General features: G+C 50.2%; 1 protein-coding gene across 3 annotated transcripts; it reads left to right on the top strand.

The window, feature by feature from the left end:
• Nucleotides 1-835: 835 nt before the first annotated feature.
• Nucleotides 836-25,121, top strand: ACAA1 (acetyl-CoA acyltransferase 1). Of its 3 annotated transcripts, XM_068981717.1 has the most exons (12): nt 840-1,108; nt 1,309-1,402; nt 2,356-2,413; nt 19,211-19,290; nt 19,593-19,635; nt 21,300-21,398; nt 22,195-22,275; nt 23,489-23,679; nt 23,810-23,989; nt 24,284-24,339; nt 24,448-24,593; nt 24,826-25,121. In XM_068981717.1, exons 1-12 carry the CDS (start codon nt 938-940, stop codon nt 24,899-24,901), a joined length of 1,275 nt encoding a protein of 424 aa, XP_068837818.1. In that variant the 5' UTR covers nt 840-937; the 3' UTR covers nt 24,902-25,121. The 3 variants fall into 3 exon arrangements, with proteins under 3 accessions (XP_068837820.1, XP_068837818.1, XP_068837819.1); XM_068981719.1 differs by lacking the exons at nt 21,300-21,398; nt 23,810-23,989 and having other exon boundaries at nt 836-1,108; XM_068981718.1 differs by lacking the exons at nt 19,211-19,290; nt 19,593-19,635.
• Nucleotides 25,122-25,310: the final 189 nt, after the last annotated feature.

Below are 25,310 nucleotides of genomic sequence, written 5' to 3'. Positions count from 1 at the left end.
CATTCAGTAGGTATTTATTGATCACCTATTAAGTGTCAAGTATATTTCAAGCACCCCGGATACAAAGTCTTTCCCTGCCTTGGTGGAGACCCCAACCTAGTGGGGTAGGTGGGCACTAACCCCAAATTAACTGTAAAATTTGTTTTTAAAAAATATGTGTATGTATGTATATGGCTCTTTCTCCAGATAGGGAGTCCCGTCACATCTCGGCAACTTTGTACAATCCGTTCTCCTGCCTCCCCAGAATCCCAGATTCCCTCAGTCTTCTCGAAAGACTTCCCAGGAGAGCCCAAACGCGTCAAGGTAGGCTCTGGGGCATCTCGGAATTATCTCGGTCTCCCAGCCTGGGGGAGACAGCAGAGAAGGTTAGGAAGGGAGAAGAGGAATGAGAGGCCCCGGCGCCTCTTTCCCGGGTAAGAAACTGTAGGCAGCGCTCCTGACAATTCGCCATCTGTTTGGTGGCCGGCAGTGGGCAGGGTTGTAGGGAAAGGGACCCCTGGCAATGGTGAAATTTTCTTCAAGCAACGAAAGGTGCTCTTGCAAATCGGCCAGCGGTTTGGCAGTAGGCGGGGCTGCAAGTGGAAAGGACTCCTGTCCGCGTTTCTGCGCGAGGCTTCAGAAAAGTCCACCTCGGTTGGCAGGCGTAGGCTACTGTGGGCGGGGCTTTGAGTGAAAAGACGCTCTGATGTCTAACTTTGGGAAGCTCGGTTTGCGGCTTGGGGCGGGACCTCAGGCAGGCTCGCCAACCAGAGCTTGGCTGAGGCGGGGAGGTGGGCGGGACTTTTAGAGGGAAAGGCCAGTCAGACCAGTAGGTCTGTGGGTGGGACTTAGATTTCCGTGGGTCAGAGGTAAGGTTCCGCGCCTGCGTGGGCCACGGTCTGTTGGTTGCTGCCCTCTCCTCCTGGCTGGTTGAGGGTTTACCCGGCCGAGCTGCGCAATGCGGAGGCTGCAGGTGGTGCTGGGTCACCTGAAGGGCCGGCCCGCTTCGGACCCGGAGCCGCAGGCCGCCCCGTGTTGGAGCGGCGCGCGGCGGGCGTCCGCAGAGGATGTCGTGGTGGTGCACGGGCGGCGCACTGCCATTGGCCGGTCGGGCCGCGGCGGCTTTAAGGTGAGGCACCTGGGCTCGAGAGCCAGGTGTGAGATGGAGGCCCGGGGTGGGCTGGGGTCTGGCTCCTCCGTTCGTTTCCCTTCGGCGTCGGTGGTGGCTTTGCGCCCGATCTGTGACCGCTCTGCCCCTTTGGGGGAGGGCGAGGCTTTGGGAGCTGGGATACGGACTCGGGATCCTAGCGGTCGCTCTTTCGGCTGTAGGACACCACCCCCGACGAGCTTCTCTCCGCCGTCATGACCGCGGTTCTCCAGGACGTCAAGCTGAGCCCGGCCCAGCTGGGAGATATCTGCGTGGGTGAGTGGACCACCCTGGCCCTGCGCTCGATCCTCGCCTTCCCATCCCGTCAAAGCGCTCCTCAAACACCTCCCTCCATTCAGGCGCTTTCCAGGCGTCTTCAGTGAGGGGAATGGCGACAGACTGCACGCAGATAAGTGTAATCATCTTTTTAGGGCTATAGACTCCACCACCCCTCCCACCCCCGCGTCCAGGCACTTTCTGTGCCGGCTCCAAGCACATTCTTCATATTAAGTATGATAGGAAGTAGGAATCGCAAGGGACAAACATTTCCACGCCAGAGTCTTGGTGCCAGGGTTTGAGAACACTCTAAGGGACAGGAGTCTGGGTTTCTCTACCCATCCTGATGTCCTGTCTATTGCCAGGGTAGAACAGAGGGAGCATCGAAAAACCATCAAAGTCCAGCTTTACAGTTAATAATGGAGAAACTGCCCCGGGGGATTTGCGGCAGAGCTTGGACCTGAATCTAGGACCTCTTGACCTGTAGTCTAATCTTTTCCCCTCACCTAACATTATATGGTAAGAGTCTCATCACAGAGGTGACACCCCTAGGTGGGGGATCACTGTTCAACCCCTGGAGTGTGAGTAGGTGGAGGACAATCAAGGAGGTGTGCATTTTCAGAAACACTTTGCTAATTGACAGGACTGCCTCCTCCGACTTCAAGCTTTGCACTACATTCTTCTTTCTGTGTTACCTTTAAAGGCAGGCGACCTGCCCAGAGTGTGCTGATTTGGAAAAGCAGGGTGCATGGGCAGGGGATCATGGGCCTCTCAGGGCCTGGATCTAGTGTCTGACCAGCACACGCTGCTGTGTAGCTGGCCCACTCTGCTCCAGACCTTGACATTCCAGTGGTTCTGAAGGAGGATTTGGAACGCCCCCTGTCTGGTCATCACAGCCGTACCTTAGTGCCCAGAGCACCACCTGGCACTGACTGGAGGTTTGCTCTCCACAGGAAATGTGCTTCAGCCCGGGGCCGGAGCGATGATGGCCCGAATCGCCCAGTTTCTGAGGTAAACTTTTCTAGTTCTTGCTCTGGGTTGGCTATTCGGACTCTTGCTTGGGCTCCGGCCCCAGAGAACTCAGCCTGCTGGTGGGAGAAGATCAGGGTCTGGTGGACTCCAGACCCCGACACAGCCAGGGTGCTCGGCACCCTGTTTCTCTGGATGCTACCTTTCCCCTACTTTGAAAGGAGGATGTGTTACTGGTGCAGAGGCAGGACAAACAGCCTCTGGGCCTGAGCAGAAAGTCCACTGTGGCCCAATCTTTCTTAAGCCTAAGTCAGCTTGTTGCTTTGGCTTTTGTAAGTGTGAACTCTGTAAATATTTACCTGTAAATATCCAGGCAGGCACATTGAAGAGAGCTTTTTAAATGCTAGTTGGGTAAGCTGGCGGCTCCAAAGCAGAGCTCATCCACAGAGACTTGGGAATGGGCCAGAATCCAGGGGTCGCCCAGAAGGTACCCTGGTGAATTGCCCTTTACCTCTTGTCCTAAGATGGGGGAGGAGCTTTAAATTATTTTCATGTGTAGATTTAAGAACCACTTAGCTCTATAATCCCAGTTGCATGGAGAAGCAATAATAGGAACATGAACTAGCGAAGGCACAGGAAAATGAGAAAAGATGTGGAGACTAGGAGACATTCAGACTGCTTAGCCTAGAGTTCAAAAGATTCCTCGGTCCGGCTCCAGATTTGCCTGCCAGTCTTATCTACCTGCTGCTGCTGCTTTAAGCCACCCTGTCTGCCCACTGCTTTCCCTAAGCTGGTCAGTCTACTGTCCCTGCCGCCCTTCTCCTCGCTAGTTAAACTCTGACCAAACAGTGTCACCACTCTCACCAGACTTCGCTGAGCACCCAAGGCTTAGCAAGAGGGCGCCTTCTTTTCCAGTCGCTGGCTACGTGCTTCCTTTCGTGTGCTTTGCTGTCTTGCCCTGTTGCTGTAGATGTGGCTAGTTAATTCACTTTCTGCGTGTGGTTGGGCGTCCTCTCGGGCGCTGTATTTCCCTGCATGTCAGCATCCCTCACACAGAGTCAGTGTTCACGGATCACTGGGTGGATTGGGTGAAGGGGCAGTAATTAAGTAGTAGGGTGTTAGGGGACCTGGGAAGGGTAAACAGGCCACAGGTGCCTAGGACATTCTCCACCCAAGAAGGTTTCAGCAAAACTTGGCCTGGCATCGAGTCCAGAGGTTCCCAACTCGGGTTATGTGCTAGAATCAGCAGGTTTCACCCCGAGGTTCTGAGTCCGTAGGTCTTGGGATTTGTGCAGGACTTTGTGCCCATGGCCAGCTCAGATTACATTGGCAGAGGTGGCTCTGCCAGCTTCTAGGGCTGAAACCCATGTGAAAGCCTGGGGGAACCCACCCGAAGGAGGGATGTTAGAATACCTAGTACCTGTCAGGGTTCTTTGTCCAGCTGGGAACAGGCTTTCCACAGAGAATGGTGGGAACATAAAGGCTGAGAGTAGGGATGGTTTCTGGCCTCATATTTTAGGCATTCTTTTTTTTTTAAATTGAAGCATAGTTGTTTTACAATGTTGTATTTCTACTGTATAGCGAAATGATTCAGTTACACATACATTTATATACATTCTTTTTAAAAAAAATCCTCCATTATGGTTCATCACAGGATAGTGACTGTAGTTCCCTGTGCTACACAGCAGGACCTTGTTGTGGATCCATTTTTATATAGTAGTTTGGATCTGTCAGCCCCGAACTCCCGTGCCATCCTTCCCCTAATCACTGCCCCCATCACAAGTCTGTTTTCTGCGAGTCCATTTCTGTTTTGAAGATAAGCTCATTTGTGTCATATTTTAGATTGCACATGTAAGCGATAGCATATATTTGGCCTTCTCTGTCTGGCTGACTTCACTCAGTGTGACAGTCTCTATTTAGGCCCATCCGTGTTGCTGCATATGGCATTATTTCACTCCTTTTATGACTGAGTAATATTCCACTGTATACACCCATCACATTTTCTTTATCTACTCCTCTGTTGATGGACATTTGCATCGCTCTCATGTCTTGGCTATTGTAAATGGTGCTGCTGTGAACACTGGGATACATGCATATTTTTGAATTATAGTTTTGAATGGATATAGGCCCAGGAGTTGGATCGCTCAGTCACGTGGCAAGGCTAATTTTAGCTTTTTGAGTCCCCTCCATACTGTTTTCCCTAGTGGCTGCACCAATTTACATTCCCATGAACAATGTAGGAGGGTTCTGTTTTCTGCACGCCCTAGCCAGGATTTGTTATTTGTAGACTCTTAAATTTACAGTTTGTATTTTATATTGGAGTACAGTTGATTTACAATGTTGTGCTCATTTCAGGTGTACAGCAAAGTTATTCAGTTATACATGTAAATATATTCATTCTTTTCCCATATAGGTTATTACAGATTATTGAGCAAGTGCCCTGTGCTATATATAGTAGGTCTTTGATGATGTATCTATTTTATATATAGTAGTGTGTATATGTTAATCCCAAACCCCTAATTTATCCCTCCGCCCACCTTTCCCCTTCGGTAGCCATAAATCTGTTTTCTAAGTACATTTCTGTTTTGTAAATAGGTTCATTTGTATCATTGTTTTAGGTCCCACATACAAGTGATAGCATATATTTGTCTTTCTCTGACTTAAATCGTATGATCATCTCTAGGTCTGTCCGTGCTGCTGCAAATGGGATTATTTTGTTCTTTTTTGTGGCTGAATAGTATTCCATTGTATATATGTACCACCTCTTCACTCACTCCTCTGATGATGGACATTTTGGTAGCCTCCATGTCTTGGCTAAGTGTAAATAGTGCTGCAGTCAACACTGGATACATGTATCTTTTAGAGTTATGGCTTTCTCCAAATATATGCCCAGAAGTGGGATTGCCAGATCATTGTTAGCTTTATATTTAGTTTTTAAGAAACCACTATACTATTTTCCATAGTGGTTGCACCAGTTTTCATTCCCATCAGCGGTGTAGGAGGGTTTGCTTTGCTCCATGCCCTCTCCAGCATTTATTGTTTGTAGACTTTTTGATGATGGCCATTGTGACTAGTGTGAAATGATACCTCATTGTAGTTTTGATTTACATTACTCTATAATAAGTAGTGAGGTTGAGCAGCCTTCCATGTGCCTCTTGGCCATCTGTATGTCTTCTCTGGAGAAATGTTTATTTAGATCTTCTGCCCAGTTTTTGATTTTTTTTTTTTTTTTTAATTGAACTGCATGGAGCTGTTTTTGTATTTGGAAGATAAATTTCTTATTGGTCACTTTGCAAATATTTTCAGCCATTCTGTGGGTTGTCTTTCATTTTGTTTATGGTTTCCTTTGCTGTGCAAAAGCTTTTTAAGTTTAATTTGGTCTCTCTCTCTCTTTCTTTTTTTTCTATTTTTACTACTCTGGGAAGTGAATCAAAGAAAGATATTGCTGCGATCTGTGTCAGAGGGAGTCCTGGCTATATTTTCCTCTAAGAGTTCTGTAGCATCTGGCCTTACAATTAAGTCTTTAATCCATTTGTATTTATTTTTGTGTATGGTGTTAAAGAGCATTCTAATTTCATTTTTTTATTAATACATGGAGCTGTCCAGTTTTCCAAGAACCATGTATTGAAGTCTGTGTTTTCTCCATTGTGTATCCTTGCCTCCTTTGTCATAGATGAGGTGACCATGGGTGTGTGGGTTTATCTCTGGGTTTTCTATCCTGTGCCATTGATTTGTATTTCTGTTTTTGTGCCAGTACCAAAACTGTTTTGATTATTATAGTTTTGTAGTTTAGTCTGAAATCAGGGAGCCTGATTCCCCCAGCTCCATTTTTCTCTTTTTTAAAAAAATCATTTTGTGGCTGGTGATGCACTGCGCATTTATGTATTTGTTTGGCTGCACTGGGTCTTAGTTGTGGCACATGGGATCTTTAGTCGCCTCATGTGAACTCCCAGTCATGGCAGGTGGAGTCTAGTTCCCCGACCAGGAATCGCACCTAGGACCCCTGCACTGGGTCCAGGTTCGTTCTTCTTCCTCAAGATTGCTTTGGCTATTCAGGATCTTTTGTGTTTTCATACAAATTGTAGATTTTTTTTTTCCTGATTTGTGAAAAATGCCATTGGTAATTTGACAGAGATTGCATTGAATATGTAGATTGCTTTGGGTAGTATAGTCATTTTGATAATATTGAGTCTTCTAGTCCAAAAACAAAGTATATCTCTCTTCTCTCTGTGTTATCCTTAATTTCTTTCATCAGCATCTCACAGTTTTCTAAGTACAGTATAGGTCTTTTGCCTTCTTAGGTAAGTTTAATCCTAGGTATTTTATTCTTTTTGATGTGATGGTATATGGGATTATTTCCTTAATTTCTCTTCCTGATTTTTTATTGTTAGTGTATAGGAATGCAAGAGACTTCTGTGTATTAATTATGTATACTGTGTAATTACTGATTCATTGATGAGCTCTAGTAGTTTTCCGGTAGAGTATTCAGGATTTTCTGTGTATAGTATCAAGTCATCTGCAAACAGTGATAGTTTTACTTCTTCTTTTCCAACTTGGATTCTTTTTATTTCTTTTTCTTCTGTGATGACGTGGCTAGAACTTCCAAAACTATGTTGAATAAAAGTGGCAAGAGTGAGCTACTTATTTTGTTCCTGATCTTAGAGAAAATTCATTCAGTTTTTCACTGTTGAGAATGATGTTAGCTGTGGGTTTGTTATATATGGCCTTTATTATGTTGAAGTAGGTTCCCCCAAGCCTACTTTTTGGAGAGTTTTTATCATAAATGGGTATTGAATTTTCTCAGAAGCTTCTTTTGGATCTATCAAGATGATCATAATGGTTTTTATTCTTTAGATTGTTAATGTGGTATATCACATTGATTCATTTGCATATATTGAAGAATCCTTTGCATCCCTGGGGGGATAAATTCCATTTGATCGTGGATTTATGATCCTTTTAGTGTGTTGGTGGATTCGGTTTGCTAGTATTTTGTTGAGGATTTTTGTGTCTGTGTTCATCAGTGATATTGGCTTGTAATTTTCTTTCCTTTTTTCTTTAAATATTCTCTCTCTCCAGTTTATTCTTTTCTTAAAAAATTTATTTATTATTGGACTTCCCTGCTGGTCCAGTGGTTAAGAATCTGCCACCAAGGTAGGGGACACAGGTTCAATCCCTAATTCGGGAGGATTCCATATGCTGCGGAGGAACTAAGCCTGAACGCTGCAAGTACTGAGCCCACGTGTCTAGAGCCACTGCTCTGCAACAGGAGAAGCCATGGCAATGAGGAGCCGGCGCGCTGCAACCAGAAGCCCCTGCACAGCAACAAAGACCCAGCACAGCCAAAAATAAATTAAGTAAAACATTAAAGATAAATCATACACTTTTAAAGAATGTTAGTTTGGGCTGCGCTGTGCGTTCATTGCTGTGTGCAGGATTTTTGGTGGTTGTAGTGAGCAGGAGCTGCTCTTCATCGTGGGCTTCTCACTGTGGTGGCTTCAGTTGTTGAGACTTGCAGATTCCAGAGAGAGGGCTCAGCAGGTGTGGCCCACGGGCTTAACTGCCCCACTGCATGCAGAATCTTCCCGAACCAGGGATCGAGCCCGTGTCCCCTGCATTGGCAGGTGGATTGATTTTTAACCACTGGACCACCAGGGAATTCCTGTAATTTTCTTTTTTTTGTTGGTATTTGTCTGGTTTTAGTATCAGAGTGATGGTGGTCTCATAGAATAAACGTGGGACTGTTCCTTCCTCTGTAATTTTTTGCAAGAGTTTCGGAAGGATAGGTGCTAGCTCTTAATGTTTGATAGAATTCACCTGTGAAGAATTCACTTCTGTTTGTTGGAATTTTTTTAATCACAGTTTCAATTTCAGTGTTTGTAATTGGTCTGTTTGTATTTCTCATTTCTCCCTGGTTCAGCTGGAAGGTAGTACCTTTTCTAAGAATTTGTCCGTTTCTTCTAGGTTGTCCATTTTATTGGTGTAGAATTGCTTGTAGTAGTCTCTTATGATCTTCTGTATTTCTTTGACATCAGTTGTAACTTTTTTCATTTCTAACTTTATTGATGTGAGCCCACTCCCTTTTTTTCTGCTGAGTCTAGCTAAAGATTTATCAGTTTTGTCGATTTTGTGTATCTTTAAAGAACCAGCTGCCACTCCCATTGACCTTTTGTATTGTTTTCTTCATCTCTGTTTCTCCTCTGAGGTTTACGATTTCTTTCCTTCCACTAAGTTTGTGTTTTATGTGCTTTTCTTTCTCTAGGTGCTTTAGGCATAAGGTTAGGTTGTTTAATTGAGATTTTTCTTGTTTTCTGAGATAAGACTATCACTGTAAACGTCCCTCTTTTAAGTGCTTTTGCTGCACTGCATAGGTTTTGGATTGCTGTGTTTTGATGGTCATTTGTTTCTAGGTATTTTTAAAATTTCCTCCTTGATCTCTTTAGTTATCTGTTGGTTGTTTAGTAACATGTTGTTTAGTCTCTGTGTGTTCGGGTTTTTCAGTTTTTCCCTGTAACTGATTTCTAATATCATAGCATTGTGGCTGGAAAAGATGCTTGATATGATTTCAATTTTATTAAATTTACCAAGGCTTGATTCGTGGCCCCAGATGTGATCTGTTCTAGAGAATGTTCCATGTGCAGTTGGGAATAAAGTATATTCTGCTGTTTTTGGATGGAATGCTCTATAAATATCAATTAAGTCCATCTGGTTTAATGTATCATTTAAAGCTTATGTTTCCTTACTGATTTTCTATCAGGGTCATCTGTCCCATTAGTGTAAGTGGGTGTTAAAGTCCCCTACTATTATTGTATTACTCTCAATTTCTCCCCTTTTTTTCTTAAACTTTTTATTTTGAGATAGTATATTTGAGATAATCATATGCAGTCTTAAGAAAGAATACAGAGACCCTCATGTACTTTTTCCCTAGTTTCACCCAGTGGGAACATCTTGAAAAACTATTGTACAATTTCCCAACCATGATATTGACATTGATACCATCAAATTACAGAACATTTCCACTACCACAAGGACCATTTTACAGTCACACCCACTTTCCTTCTCACTCCTCCGCTCCCTGATCCCTGGCAACCACTAATCTCTTCTCTATTTCTGTAATTTTGTTTCAAGAAAGGTATATAAAGGGAACCATACCGATTGTAACCTTTTGGAATTGGCTTTTTTCACTCAGCATAATTCTTTGTAGATTTCATTAAGATTGTTGTATCAGCAGCGTGTTCCTTTTCATTGCTGAGTAATAGTCCATGGTGCACAGGTGGGGCCCACCCTCCCCAGGGCTGCTGGACTGGGTACAGAGGTTAAGAGGGAACCTGGGCTCATCTTGAGGGCCTACTGTGAGCTAGTTTGTGTCCAGCACACAGCTGGAGCTTTTCAGAGATGACATTGCTGCATTTCCTATCTCTGTGCCTCGTACAGCCCTTCTTGGAAGTAGAACATGTGAAGTGCCATAGTTGTAGAATTTGGAGCAAAATAAATTTTGTGAACACTCTTCTAATTGCAAACAGACATCTTTGACACAATCTGGGAAACTTGAACATGGACTAAATATTAGATTATTTAAGGGTTATTGTTATTTTTTGTTAGGTGTGACATTGGCATGCCAGTTATGTAAAAACAATGTCATTCATTGGCTTGGCAGGTTGAACGGGTTGCTAGTGAGAGGACATTGCATCTGAGATTTGCTTTAAGCACTACAGCCTTGGGAAAGATGTGGGAGGGGGAGAAAGGAAGCACTGTTGACCAGTGTTGACAGTAGAGGAAGCTGGATGATTCGCATGTGGGAGTTCATTATAGTATTCTCCCTACTTCTGTGTGCGTCAGGACATTTCATAAAAAAAGGCCTTTGAGTGTGCAGTGTTACTGAACCCACATTCCACAACTGGAGAAAGGTGATCTTGTCTTATCGCAGTGTCTGGTCTGTGGCTCCCATTGGTTTGTTTGAAGCCAGTATTTAGCAGTCGTATGCCAGGAGACTCCTGGCTGGAACCAGTGTTGTGGAATCTCCAGCTGTGAACTGTATCAGCCTTGGTCATCCTGTCCCAGTGCTCTCTGATTTGCACGTATAATTCTGTTCTTGAGGTATCACCAATCTCTGTGGAAGAACTGTTCGTGGCTTCATGTGAGAATTGTTGCCCAATCTGGGGTCAGTCCTGATTCCATCCCACATTGACTGGCTGTGTGACTTGCAGAAGTCCCTTTGCCTCTCTGGGCCTCGGCTGCATGGCTATAAAATGGAGAAGCTGGCTGTGATGCCCTGAGGGTTGAGAGTGGCAGGGTACCCTCCATATTCTGTCTGGCTTTGGAGTGGGCCATGTGGGGAGGAGGGTGAGGGTGGAAGTGCTTTGGCTGACTTGACCTACCAGAGCAGTTGCTGTTTCTTGAAAGCCTGCAGATGAGGCTCAGAGAGGTTAAGTGACTTGGCCAGGGCTTCACAGTAGTGGCACTGATGGAGGTGAGGTTCGAACCTGAGACTCTCTGGTACCATGCCTATACCATGGTGCCTCTCACAAGCAGGGTCAAGAGGACCCTCAGGAATCATAGGGAGGATCTGTCCTGTGAGAGGTGCTAAGCTCTGTGTGAGTGTGCAGTCTGGTGATGGACTGTCCGCAGGGTCGGGTCAGGCTGAGGCTGCCCAGCCCCTGGCAGGCCCCTCCCGCCTCCCACAGCGGCCATGACCGAGGTGGGCATGTTTTCACGCCCCGTTTTCACTTTTATGGCTGTTAGCATTTGCTGTAAACGTTGAAGCCCTCCTGTGTTGGGTGCGTCTATATTTACATTGTTATGTCGTCTTCTTGGATCGATCCCTCAGTTGTTACATACTGTCTTTCCTTGTCTCTTGTAACAGTCTTCTCTTAAAAGTCTAGTTTATCTGATATGAGTATTGCTACTCCAGCTTCCTTTTGATTTTCATTTGCATGGAATATCTTTTTCCACGCCCTCACTTTGAGGCTGTATGTGTCCCTAGGTCTGAAATGGGTCTCTTATAGATAGCATGTATATGGGTCTTGTTTTTGTATCCATATAGCCAGTCTGTGTCTTTTGGTTGCAGCATTTAAATCTTTACATTTGAGGTAGTTATCCATATGTGTGTTCCTATTGCCGTTTTCTTTTTTAAGTATTTTTATTTATTTTTGGCTACATCAGGTCTCCGTCTTGGCACATGGAATCTTCATTGTGACTCGAGGGCTTCTCTCTAGTTGTGGTGCATGGGCTTAGGTGCCCTGTGGGATCTTAGTTCCCTGATCAGGGATCACCCTCACTCCCCTGCACTGGACGGTGAATTCTCAACCCCTGGACCACCAGGGAAGTTCCGCACCGCCACCTTATTGCCATTTTTGCCATTGTTTTGGATTTGTTTTTGTTGGTCTTCCTTTCTTCCGTTCTCTTCTCCGGTGGTTTGAGGACTGTCTTTAGTGTTGTGTTTGGGTTGCTTTTTCCGTGTGTGAATCTATCGTAGTTTTGGTTTGCAGTTCCCATGAGGTTTCGATACAGCGATCTATATATGGACAAGGTTAAGTTGCTGGTTCTTAATTTCAAATGTGGTTCCCATTTCCTTCGGTTGTACTCTCTTCTTCTCATGAGTGCTGACTTTTTAAAAATTTGTTTTGTTTATTTGGCTGTGGCGTGGGGGGTTTCTTGCTGTGGTGCTCAGGCTCCATAGCTGGGCTGCGTGGGCCCAGTCGCTCCATCGCATGTGGATCTTAGTTCCGGCGCCACAGATCGAGGTCGCATCCCCTGCGCTGCGAGGCGGCTCTCCAGCCACTGGACCATCATGCTGGCTGGTTTTGCCATCCTGTTTGTGTGTGGATGGTTTCCTGTTACTTTGTTTGCTTTTATTGGAGAGCTTTCCCATTTTTTAAATTTTCTTATTAGGGAATTAGTTGGTTTTGTGGTGCTGAGTTCTCTTAGCTTTTGCTTGTCTGTAAAGCTTTTGATTTCTCCATTGAATCTGAATGAAAACTTTGCTGGGAATTCTTGGTTGTCGGTTTTTCCTTTTCATCACTTTAAATATATTGAGCCACTCACTCTCCTCTGATCTGCATTGCTCCTAATGAAATAACCTTGAATCAGTTGATAACCTTATGGGGATTCCTTGTATGTTATTTGTTGCTTTTTTATTTTTTACGGTGTCGGGCGCTGAGCCTTCGTTGCTGCTTTCTCTCTTTGCGGCGAGTGGGGGCTGCTCTCCAGCTGCAGCGCGCAGGCGTCTCTTGCTGTGGAGCACGGGCTCAGGCCGCGGGCTTCAGTAGTTGTGGCAAACAGCTTTAGTTGCTCCGCAGCATGTGGGATCTTCCCAGACCAGGGATGGGAACCCATGTCCCCTGCATTGGCAGGTGGATTCCCAATCACTGGGCCCCCTGGGAAGCCCAGGCAGGCTGTCTTCTGATGGGTGGGTGGGGCTGTGTTCCTATAGAGTTGGTTGTTTGGCCTGAGGCTTTCCAGCACTGGAGCCTGCAGGTTGTTGGGTGGGCCCTGGTCTTGGTGCCGAAATGGGGGCCTCCAGGAGAGCTCACCCCAATCATATTCCCTGGAGGCGCCACTATCCTTGTGCTTGTCCTGAACCTCAGCTGGTGAGCTGCAGCCGCCCTTTGCCTGCCCAGGAGACCCTCTAAGACCACTAGGTGGGCCTCGCCCAGGTTCCTGTAAAGGTGCTGCTTTAAGCCAGGCCCCAGTGCGCATGAAACCGGCTGTGTGCCCTCACAGAGGGGGTCTCTGTTCCCCCAGCCCTGTGGAGCTCCTGCATTCAAGCCCTGCTGGCCTTCAAGGCTCAATGATCTGGGGGTTCTTCCTTCTAAGGCCAGCCCCTCAGACTGTCTTGGAGGGCTCTTTTTATGTGGGAACATCCTGTGTAGTCTGCGTGTGTTTAATATTTGCTAGTGTGAGAACTCTTCACAGTATGTCTGCCTCCTCTTTCCTTAGTGTGTGCTGGCCACTGTCCCCTCTGACAGGGGGTGTGACTGATGCAGTGAGCAGAGCCTGCGCTGGGTGTTGATCAGGGCCTCCACTCTGCTCTGTGGTTGCAGCGGCCTGTCAGGGCGCGGTCTGCTCCCTAGGTGTTGGAGTAGAGGCCCTCAGATCACTTCCTTAACTGTGTGTGTGATATGCAGTATGAGGGAGGCGGGGCTGGAGCACTCCCACTCAGAGAGAAACCAGTGAGTATTCCCACTCCGGAGCTGTTCACACACCACGGGTGTGCTCTGTTGTCGCCTTTCACCCGTGTGCGAGCTCTCAGATGACGCCATCGGCGCCTCTCTCAGCCCCATCCTAAGTGTGGGGATGCCGCAGTTGGCCCTGGCGTCTCTTAGGTGTTGTTTTCACCAGGCCACCAGCATCCACCCACTGAAGTCACGGCCCGGTAATTATGGATCTGGACCCCCTGGGGTGCTGTGGAGCAGCTCAGACTCTGCCCTGGCCCCACCTCAGCGTGTGCATGTCCACGAAGTTCTCAGCTGCGAAAGCTAGACCTGTCTGGGCTGCAGGAGATGTTCTGCAGACACTGACTTCACAAAGCCCACTGTTGTTCAGTCGCTCAGTCGTGTCGCACTCTTTGCGACCCCATGACTGCACCACACCAGGCTTTGCTGTCCTCTGCTATCTCCCGGAGCTTGTTCAAACTCATGTCCGTTGAGTTGGTGATGCCGTCCAACCATCTCATCGTCTGTCGCCCCCTTCTCCTCCCGCCTTCACTCTTTCCCAGCATCACGGTCTTTTCCAATGAGTCTGCTCATTTTGGCCATCATCTTCAGCATCAGCCCTTCTAATGAGTATTCAGGGTTGATTTCCTTTAGGACTGAGTGGTTTAATCTCCTTGTTGTCCAAGAGACTCTCTCAAGAGTCTTCTCCAGCACCACAGTTTAAAGGCATCAATTCTTTGCTCCCCAGCCTTCTTTATGGTCCAATTCTCACATCTGTACATGACTACTGGGAAAACCATAGCTTCGATTATACGAATCTTTGTCAACAGAATGATGTCTCTGCTTTTTAATATGTTGTCTAGGTTTGTCATAGTCTTTCTTCCAAGGAACAACAGGTGTCTTTTAATTTCATGGCTGCTGTCACTGTCTGTAGTGATTTTGGAGCCCAGGAAAATAAAGTCTGTCACTGTTTCCATTTTTTTCCCTATCTATTTGCCATGAAGTGATGGGTTTGAATGCCATGATCTTATTTTTTTAAATGTTGAGTTTTAAGCCAGCTTTTTCACTGTCCTCTTTCACCTTAATCAAGAGGTTCTTTAGTTCCTCTTCACTTTCTGCAATAAGGGTGGTATCGTCTGTGTATCTGAGGTTATTGATATTTCTCCCGGCAATCTTGATTCCAGCTTGAGCTTCATCTAGCCTGGCATTTCACATGATGTGCTCTGCATAGAAGTTAAATAATCCCATCGTGGGGGGTAAATCTGTTGTTCATGCAGCTGGGAGGAGAGATTGCAGCTCTTCTTCCTTAGTTGCACAGCCTCTGAGGCTCAGCCGTGGTTTCAGCCCCACCTCTGCATGTGGGTCACCCTCTGGTCCCTGCTCCCAAGTCTGCCCCAGAGTGCACCAGCCCACTCTGGAAGGGAGGGGCGTGAGAGCCTGTCCTGGCTGGAGCCCTTCCGGGTGTCTAGGAAGGTAGAGTCACCACTTGGGGGAAAGGCCCAATGGTGACCCCACCCTTTGCACATCACTCAGCAGTGGGGCTCCGTGTGTATAGTGGTCCCGGTTTCCTCTGTGAACGTTCTCGGCTGCAGAGCTCCTCACTCCCGCCACCTCAGGCTGTCTCGTGGCAGCCAGCGGCAGCCCTCTCCCCAGGTCTGCTTTGAAAACCCAGCCCATGTGCACCAGCGGACACGTGTCTCAGGCCGGGGCGTGGAGGGCTGGGGCCGGACCACCTGTGCGGGTCTCTCTGTCCTGCCTGCTGGTTGCTGTATTCTCCGAGTTTCCGAAGATCCTCTTCTGCCCAGCTGATCTCCCTGCCAGTGAGGGGGCTTCCCCACATGCAGGAACCTTCTCTCCTTCAGCTCCACTCTCGGGGGTCTAGGTTCCATCCCACCTCCCCTTTTCCCTTCTTTCTTTCTCCCTACCTGGTTATGTGGGGGCTCTGTCTTGCCTCTCATCCACGTGTCTTTTTGAATTCAAGTTTTGTCTGGATGTGCACCAAGGAGCAGGGTTCTTGGATCGGATGGCAGCTCTACTCTTAGCTTTTTGAGGCCCCTCCATACTGTTCTCCATAGTAGCTACACCAGCTTACCTTCCCACCAGCATTGTAGGAGGGTTCCCTTTTCTGTACACCCTCTGTAGTACTTGTTATTTGTAGACTTTTAAATGATGGCCATTCTGACTGGTGTGGAGTGACACCTCATTATACTTCTGACTTGCATTTCTCTAATGATCAGCAATGTGGAGCATCTTTTCCTGGGCCTGTTAGCCCTCTGTCATACTTTAGACATTTCTTTTGCGCTGGCTCTCTGTCCTGGCCACAGGCCCTCTTCTCTGTTCTTTAGGGCAGCAGTCTCCAATCCTTTCGGCACCAGGGATCAGTTTTGTGGAAACCAGTTTTTCCACGAACTGGGGTATGGTGGGGGGATGGTTTCAGGATCATTCAAGCCCATTAAATTTACAGTACACACTATTTCTGTTATTATTACACTGTGTTGTATAATGAGACAATTATACAACTCACCATAGTGTGGAATCAGTGGGAGCCCTGAGCTTGTTTTCTTACAGCTAGACAGTCCCATCTGGGGGTGGTGGGAAAAAAGTGTCTACTCCATAATCTCATGTAGGTTGCTGTCACTGCAGAAAACCCTGCCTCATAAAGATTAGATGTTGGAAATGGAAGCAGGTTTCTCAGTGCTTTTGTGGAAATCTCAGGATATTCCGCCTTGATTTGAACCCAGAAAGTGTGGAGATTTGACAGTCTGAAACGTGACTTTTAAGGCCACCGTCATTTTCAGTCTAAAGCAGTGATCCTCTTCTAGCACAGCCAAAGTCAACTTCCCTGGCTCATTCACAAACGGGTTGTGGATCCATTCCTTCCCAGGTCAGGGGTCTTTTGTGGTTGGGAAGTAATGCTTAGGCTCTATTGAAAGCTGAGGTAGGTGATCATGCAACAGCTGGGAGAAAGAAGGTGCTGGCTCAGTCTATTTCAAAATCTCTGCTGATGTTTGAAAAATCCCAGCGTTTACCCATTGCCCGCATAACTCCAGTTTGGCTTTGAATGCAGCCACTTTATCTGCCAACTTGAACACAGTTGTCATTCTACCCTAAAATGACAGATTGAATTCCTTGAGGAGGTTAAGTATGTCACTCAAGGTAGGCAAGTTTTGTGATCCATTCTGCATCACTGAAATGTGGTGACTTTTCCTAAAAGAAATTTCTGGAGCGGCTCTTGTAACTCTGGCCAGTGATCTTGTGTATAAGACGTGTGCTCTGAGTCCATCTCCTCAGAGAGTTATGTGAACAGACATGAGTTGTGGGCAAGTACCTTAGTGTGGCTGATAACTATAACCCCCTCCTGCAGAACACTGTTAAGTTCAGGTGACTTTTTCAGATAGCCAGCATTTCCCTATGGATGATGCGGTGTGTGGACTCAAATTCAGAAGCTACCTCTTTGACGTGAGTAGTGAAACCAGAAAGCCATCCAGCCATGGCAGCTACTCCATTCATGCGTGACACAAAAAGACCAATTCAGTTTTCCTGGTATGTGATCATTCAGAGAATGGAATCTTTCTGCAACTGTAGTGTGGTTGGCAACAAAAGGGCATGTAACATATGCTCATACACATCCTCCTAAAAAGTAGATTGTGCAGACAGGCACTGTTGCCTTGTCCAATTCGATAGACTTACCACCCTGGTCTGTGTACCACGGTGAGTCATTTATCCTAACAGCTGTGTTGGGCTCTCCTGGTGGCTCAGATGGTAAAGAATCCACCTGCAAGGTGGGAGACCTGGGTTCGATCCCTGGGTTCGAAAGAGTCCCCTGGAGGAGGGCATGGCAACCCACTCCAGTATTCTTGCCTGGAGAATCCCATGGGCAGCGGAGCCTGGCGGGCTGCAGTTCGTGGGTTTGCAAACAGGCAGACACGACTAGGCGACTCAGCACGGCGCACAGCACAACGTCCGCTGCTATTAATCTTCTCATCAGTTTGTCTAGTTACGGTGCTGTCTGAAAGAGGAACACGTGCCACCATTTACACTGCAGCCTCTCCTCTAAAAGTTCACAGCAGATGTCAGGCAGGATCAACTCTTTACCAACAGAGAAGGGCTTCTTAACTTTAGCTGTAAGGTCAGCACTGCGAATGATGCTCTCAGTGCAAGTCCATTTGATGGGGTGAGTGGTAGCCTTCAGCAATTGCTTCTGTTCTTCATGTTTGAGTTTTTTCTTTGTAGAAATGCCAAAGGCCTGTTTGTCTGTCTGTCTGCGCTGGGTCTTCGCTGTTGCACCCAGGCTTTCTCTAGTTGTGGCGAACGGGGGCTACTCTGTTGTGGAGCAGGGGCTCTAGGCACGTGGGCTTCAGTAGCTGTGGCGCTCGGGCTTGGCTGCTCTGAGGCATGTGGAATGCTCCTGGACCAGGGAGCAGACCCGTGCTCCCTGCATTGTTAGGCAGATTCCTCCCCGCTTTACCACCAGGGAAGTCCCAAGGCTTGTCTTCTCATGCAGGGTGCTTGGTCCCCACGTGGTGAAGCAGTTTTGAAGGGTTTTTAGCTTTGTTGGATAGCTGGTCACCACACAGTTACAAAGCAGGCTTGGAAAATGTGAGCCACTCGTTGTGATGAACCCATAATTTAATCAGGACTCTTGGCATTTTCTTTTAAATGCAGCTTTCTTTTTTGTTGGCAGTCTTAAGCATCTTCTGCTCTCTCATCATGGGGTCTTCCCACCTTTTAAAGAAGCTCCCCAGCGACGTTTGTTTTCTACTCATTTTGGCTAGGGTTAGCTTGTGGGCTTACGAAAACGGAGACAGGTGCATGGTGTGGGAAAGAGGCCCAGACGGAAGTGGTCAATAAAATAATGGGCAAGCCACAGGCGGACTGAAGCGTCAGATTCTGACTTAAAGCCTGCCACCAGACGCAGCTTAACTGCCGCTTGCCCCTCACTGATAGGGTTCTGATATGGATCTGCAGCTGATTTGTTATGGTCTGTGTGGTCAGACCTCTCTGCTAATGATAGATGTGTATTTGCAGCCACTCCCCACCCTAGCCTCACTGCCTCGCTCCACCTCGAACTGTCAGCCATTAGATTCTTAGAAGGAGCGCACAGCCTAGATCCCTCGCATGCCCACTTCACAGAAGGGTTTGAGCTCCTATGAGAATCTAAGGCTGCCGCTGATCTGACAGGAGGCAGAGCTCAGGCGGTAGTGCAGGCGATGGGGAGCGGCTGTAAGGACAAATGAAGCGTCACTCGCTACCAGCTGTCACCCGCCTCCTGCGGTGCCCGATTCCTAACAGGCCAGGGACCGGTACTCACCCATGCTCTGAGGGTTGGAGACCCTGGCTCTAGGAGAAAGAGGGTTGTACAGTTTCACTTTTGAACCTTCAAAGGCAAGACGAGACCCAGCCAGTCTTCTCTTGCCTTTGGGGCGTGCTTGGCCTTGGTTGAGGAGAATCACGGGATGGAAGGGCATGTGCTTGCAGGGCCTGGGGCGCAAGCGCCTGCAGAAATGGATTTGCCCAGTGTGAATCGCCAGGAGTGCGGGCAGGGCTGCCTGTTTGTTCCCCTGGTCTTTCTGTCTGACCTCCCCCCAACTCCCCCACAAAGGGGCAGTCAGGCTGGCCAGGAGCCCAGGCTTGCTTTCCCTGAGCACTGGCAGAGAGAGGGGGCTGACTCTCTTGCTTCCTGTTTCAGTGGCATCCCGGAGACTGTGCCTTTGTCAGCTGTCAATAGGCAGTGCTCGTCGGGGCTCCAGGCGGTAGCCAGCATAGCTGGTAAGTTGTGACTGGGTGGGCACCCCTGGCTACGACCTGGCCTTAGTCCTGGCTCCATGGGTTTGGGTCATCCTTGCCTGAGGGGCAAGCAGTAATTTCTGAGAGGGCTGTACCCACAGAAAGCGTGGAGGAGCGCCCCCATCCTCCCTGGGCAGCCCCCCAGCCTTTTCTGAGCACTCCTGGGTCTCCATCTCGGAGGCTGGGCCTGAGTCCCCCTTAGAGACCAGGTGGGGCAGAGGCTCCCCTGTTCCCAAGACAGATGGACTCTGGGGAAGGATGTTTATAAAATGCTTTTGTTGCAGGTGGCATCAGAAATGGGTCTTATGACATTGGCATGGCTTGTGGGTAAGAATTTCTTTCTGCCAGAGCTTATTAACCAACTTGTTACAATGAAACTAATGTTCCTCTCCTGATTCTCAGAGGCTATGATTTCATGCTTCTCCCTGCAGCCCTTTCAGGCAGCTGGGGGCGAGTTGGTTCCTACAAATTCTGCTTAGAATCAGCCCCTAGCCCTGGCTGTTCGGGAACCACTCACACCTCTCAACACCAGAGGAAACTGGCTTTGAAGAGCTTTCTTTTCTTGGAAATCTGTCAGGCTGGAGATGTGGGCAAGCATTTTGAGAAAATGCAGCCCTGGGTTCCCATCTGTGACAACCCTTGTTGATTCATGATGGTTGCTGAAAGTGGAAAAAGCAGTTTTGGTTCCCAAAGCCCAGGGCAGCTGCCTGCTCCAGGACTAGTTTGTTCATCTGACAGGCTGTCTGCCCCCTCGCCCTGTCTGAGGTGGAAACTTCCGCTGCCTCCTGGGCTGAGGGACACGGTCAGATCTCTGGTGCTTTGGTCTCTGAGAGCTGTGACTCCCTCTTCAGCTGCAGTCCATGGAGCCCCACGAGTGCTGGGCAGCACTCCAGGCAGGGGAGGCTGGGTGGCATCTGGTGCTGGGAGCGCAGGCCCCTTCAGGGCTTCGGCAGGCTTGGGGGCCCGGCAGCCCCAGGATCCTGACCCGTGCCCTCTGCCTCTCAGTTCCTCTCCAGAGCATTTCTTCATCAGAGCCCTGCTGGGCCATCTCGGAGCTGTGCCAGTTGGCGCTGGCTGTACTGCCCGTGTCAGCAATCGTAGATAAACCCAGAGACCACACCACAGGGACTTTGGCCGGGCAAAGGCCACTGACCAGGCTGCGCCCGGGCTTCTCACTCTCACTGGACGATGGATGGGGGTGTGTGTGGACTGAGGAGAGGATTGGAGCCTTCATGGGTTTGACGGGGAATTTGAGTCCCCAAGCACGTGAAAGACCAAATTACAGGGTTTGAGGGTTTGGGCCAGGACAGTCCCCCGTGTCACAGGTTGACTGTTCCTCAGACTTTGCTCATGACGAGTGGCTCAGGATATTGTAGGTGGCAGTGGGCTCTGGAGCCCGACTACCTAAACTTGGTCCCCACTGACAAGTTAACTCAGCTTCTCTGGGCCTGGCATTGCTCACAGTGTTCTTAATACTTGGGAGGATTTTTCAAATAGTGCTGGGTGCATGAAAAGCATGCAGAGTTATGTGTTACCACCCTCTGAAGCCTTATATCCTGCCACCTCCTGAAAGCCCTTTGTGACCACACCAACTCCAGATCTCAGCCTTCCCTTCGGCTCCTAGCACCTCCTTGACCACACAGGTTCAGCTTGCTCTTTGACATCTGGCTTTTAGAATATTGGTCTCTTCTCTCTTCCGGATCTGTGGCCCCTGAGGGCAGGGCCTGGGCTTGTTAGACATGTTTTCCCCACTGTGGCCAATGCTAGGCCACTTTCCTTGGGAACTGCTGCTGGCTGAAGGCGCAGTTGTCTTAGGGAAGTGAGGCCCTGCCCGGGCACGTGGACTGTGCGGTGGTCGGGGTGGAGGTAGGGCTCAGCAGCCCTGCACCCCCAGCTCTGCCTGGCTGGCCCGGGACTCCCTGGCTATTTACCAGCACTTGCTGGCACCCAGCTGTCTGAGGGGAGCCTGCTAATCACCTCCTCCTCCTCAGGGTGGAGTCCATGTCCCTGGCTGACAGAGGGAACCCTGGAAATGTTACTTCACGCCTGGCGGAGAATGAGAAGGCCAGAGACTGCCTGATTCCTATGGGGTGAGCACCGGCCTCAGCTCCCTGCCTAGCCCGGAGCAGGGCTTCAGGAGCTTGGGTCCCCTTGTGGCCCCCCGCCTCAGGCCTGGCTTGCTCTGCAGGGCCTCTGAGGATGGGACTTCCTGAGGTCCCCAGTGCATCTGTGCCCCTGGGTTTCCAAGCATGGCCCAGCCTATCACTCCCACCCTAAGGGGCTCATTAACAAAGGCCTGAGGGCAGCTGCACCCCAAAACCTTGGCCTCAAAAGTTGAGGAAGCGGTAGGTATTTGCCCAGCAGCCATGCCGGTGAGGGCACTGGGCCCTGACAGGGCAGCATCGAAGGTGCCATCGTTGCAGAGCCGCTGAGCACTGTGGCCAGTGCCACCGCGGGCCGTGGGCGGGGAGTCCTGGCTCCACAGCACGTGCTAGGGGACGCGGCTGCCTCCACAGCCGGGGACCATCTCCAAGGGAAGGCTCTCTGCGGGAAGCCTGGAAAGCCAGAAGGCTGGGCCGGAGGCCCCGCTGTGGCACTGGCCTGTGGGAGGCTGCAGCTCCGGGGAGCAAAAAGCTGGGTGTGGCCTACCATGGGGGCCTGGGAGTCCTCGTCTCCTCACAGGAAAGCAGTTTCCCTTGAGCCGCAGGAGAAGCTGGCCAGGCCAGTTGGCGCCCCACCCAAACACTCCTGTGTGCACGCTTAGAGGCCCAACTACGGTGCCTCCGCCTGTGTGCCTGGTGTCACTGAGACACAGGTCTCCCCGCCCCCGCCCAGTGTGCAGCCCCGGGCCCCACACAGACTCAGTGTTCCCCATCTGTGTTCTAGGATAACCTCAGAGAATGTGGCTGAGCGGTTTGGCATTTCGCGGGAGAAGCAGGACACCTTTGCACTGGCTTCCCAGCAAAAGTGAGTGCTGTCTGGGTGACATGCTGCAAGGGCTGGAGAGTGAGCTTTTGAGGCTGTTCTAAGTGTGCTCCCCAGGTGGCGCTAGTGGTAAAGGACCTGCCTGCCAATGCAGGAGACATAAGAGACACGGGTTCGATCCCTGGGTCAGGAAGATGCCCTGGAGGAAGAAATGGCAACCTACTCCAGTATTCTTGCCTCGAGAATTCTATGGACAGAGGAGCCCGGCAGGCTACAGTCCGTGTGCTTGCAGAGTCAGACACGACTGAAGCAACTCAGTGCGTAAGTGGTGTCAGATGGAGCTGCCCTAGGCTACTGCTGGGCAGCAAGTGGTTTCCAAGCCTTTCCCTCCCAGGTAGGGAGGTGGACCAGGGATGGTGCCACTGCGCACTTAGCCCTACGTCCCATTATAGTCTGAGTGTCTTTCCCCCTGGTGTGTGTGGCTGTGGAGGCAGTGGTCTCCAGCCAGGTGGGCCTCTCTGAGGCAGTGGTTTTTAGCCACTTTGGGTTCAAACTCTCACTAGAGAGTCGGGTAAAAGCTGTGGCTTCTTCCTCTGGGAATGCCGCTGGGCCTTTGCATATGATTGCAACAATCACCCTAAAATGCCTTATGCTTTTACACTGTTTAAATTCTAAGGTTCATCCAGTAGTTTAGTGTATGTCATTTTTATTATTTTTTAAATGTTTATTTGGCTGTGCTGGGTTTAAGTTGTGGTATGTGGGAGGTACTGACCAGGGATCGAACCTGGGCCCCCTGCAGTGGGGGCACGGAGTTGTAGCAGCTGGACCACAGGGAAGTCCCTGTCATTTATAAATACATGGAATCACAAGAAACAGAGGGGATTGGGCTGGTGGGAGGGAACGGAAAGTCCACGGAAGTCAGCACGAATATTCCTGGGGCTCCAGCCTCAGTTGGCTTAATCCCTCTTGGGTGAAGGGCTCAAAGGGGAGCCTCCTGCTCAAACCTTCCCCTTTGAGGATCTGGTAAGGCCGATGACCAGAAAGACCCTGCGAAGCCTGGGCTCCCGCTGCCCAGATAGTAGGGGCCCACACCAGGCCCTCTCCATACTCCCCTGAGGCAAGCGTGTCCCTGCCTTTAGCAGCCTCAGCTTGCACTTCTGTCCCAAAGGGCAGTGGGTGGGGGCGTCAAGGAGGGACCCCAGGAAGGAAAGTAACCCCATGTGAGCCTGAGCCTGGCTGTCCACGGTGCTGGCAGGGCAGCCAGAGCCCAGAGCCAGGGCTGTTTCCAGGCTGAGATCGTGCCTGTCACCACCACGGTCCGTGACGACAAGGGCACAGAGCAAAGCGTCACCGTGGCCCAGGACGAGGGCATCCGCTCCAGCACCACCATGGAGGGCCTGGCCAAGCTGAAGCCCGCCTTTAAGGAGGGGGGCTCTACCACGGCTGGTGAGATGGGGCTGCTGCACTCTGGGTGTCCTCCTCTGGGTGCTGGAGCCACCAGGCAGGGTGGATGGGGAAGGTGTGGACCACCTCAGCACGGCCCCCAGGCCTCCCTAACCCTGTGCTTTGCCTCCAGGAAACTCTAGCCAGGTGAGTGATGGAGCTGCTGCCATCCTGCTGGCCAGGAGGTCCAAGGCAGAAGAGTTGGGCCTTCCCATCCTTGGGGTCCTGAGGTCCTATGCAGTGGTTGGGGTTCCGCCTGACATCATGGGCATTGGCCCTGCCTACGCCATCCCTGTGGCTTTGCAGAAAGCAGGTAAGATGGCTCCTTCACCCCCAAGATTCAGGTCCAGTTCCTGTTTCTTGTGCTGTTGCTGCCTGAGGCAGGTGGGGGACAGGTGCCTGGGGTGGTCCTGTGGGTGCTGTAGAGTGAAGGGGGGGGTGAAGACCAGCACCCCGACCCCCAGCCAGGCTCCACACACCCATCTTGAACAAAGGCAGACATAGCAGGCAGCCTACAGCCCATGGATGGGGCACGGCCCCCGGGGAGACTGAGGATCCCGCTAAGGGGGCCGCTGGGTCAGTTCAGGTCTTTCCCCTGGGCCTGCAGGGCTGACGGTGGACGATGTGGACATCTTTGAGATCAACGAGGCCTTCGCCAGTCAGGTGAGCCTTTGTTTTGCAGTATGGCCTGGGGCCCCCAGTTGCAGCCAGGGGGCGAGGGGCAAAGGGGACCAGAGAGGGATCCGCAGCTGATGCTCCACCTCCCACCAGGCTGTGTACTGTGTGGAGAAGCTGAAACTCCCCCTTGAGAAGGTGAACCCTCTCGGGGGTGCAGTGGCCTTGGGCCACCCGCTGGGCTGCACGGGGGCTCGACAGGTCATCACGCTGCTCAACGAGCTGAAGCGCCGCGGGAAGAGGTGAGGCTGACCCTGTGGGGGTGTCTGGGGAGGTGTACGTACGCCCACATGCTCCAAGCTGAGGAGACAGGGGATCCTGGCCTGCAGCAGGCATCCGTCACCCTGTGTGTGCACCTGGGGCCCACACGCCCTGAGGTCTGGCGTCCTCTGGGCCCTAGTGCGCCCAGCTCAGCCTTCCTGGCAAGAGCTTAGTGGCCATGCCTCCACCCCACCTGTGTGTCTCCTTCCCCAGGGCCTACGGGGTGGTGTCCATGTGCATCGGGACTGGCATGGGAGCTGCTGCTGTCTTTGAATACCCCGGAAACTGACGGCGGCTCAGGGCGGAGGCGCCGCAGCGCTGCAGCATGGGAGGGATGGCAAGTCAAGACACCTGAGCTGATGTGAGCACACACAACGTGAACAGATGCCCCAGCACAGGAGCAGATGCAGAGTCAGGCCCCTCCGGCTAAGACACACCCAGCCCACAAGGCCACCGCGTGATCCCTGGGGGCAGGCCCTGTGGATGGGGAGTGCCGCAGACACAGTAAATGCGTGGTCTTACCTCGGTGCCTGTGGTTCTTCTGCAGGGCCAGTTCTCACTAGGCTGGTCCTGCCTCTGCTCCATCTGAACACTAAGTGCCCTGGTCTCCGCCCGGCGGACCCACCCTCGGCTGAGCCCTGAGGACACAAGGCGCAGGCCTGGAGGGGTGCCTCCATCCCAGGAGCTGTTCAGAGGTC

The sequence above is a fragment of the Capricornis sumatraensis genome, chromosome 10, assembly GCF_032405125.1.
Source record: "Capricornis sumatraensis isolate serow.1 chromosome 10, serow.2, whole genome shotgun sequence".
NCBI lineage: Eukaryota > Metazoa > Chordata > Mammalia > Artiodactyla > Bovidae > Capricornis > Capricornis sumatraensis.
This window is presented reverse-complemented; position numbering and strand designations above follow the sequence as displayed.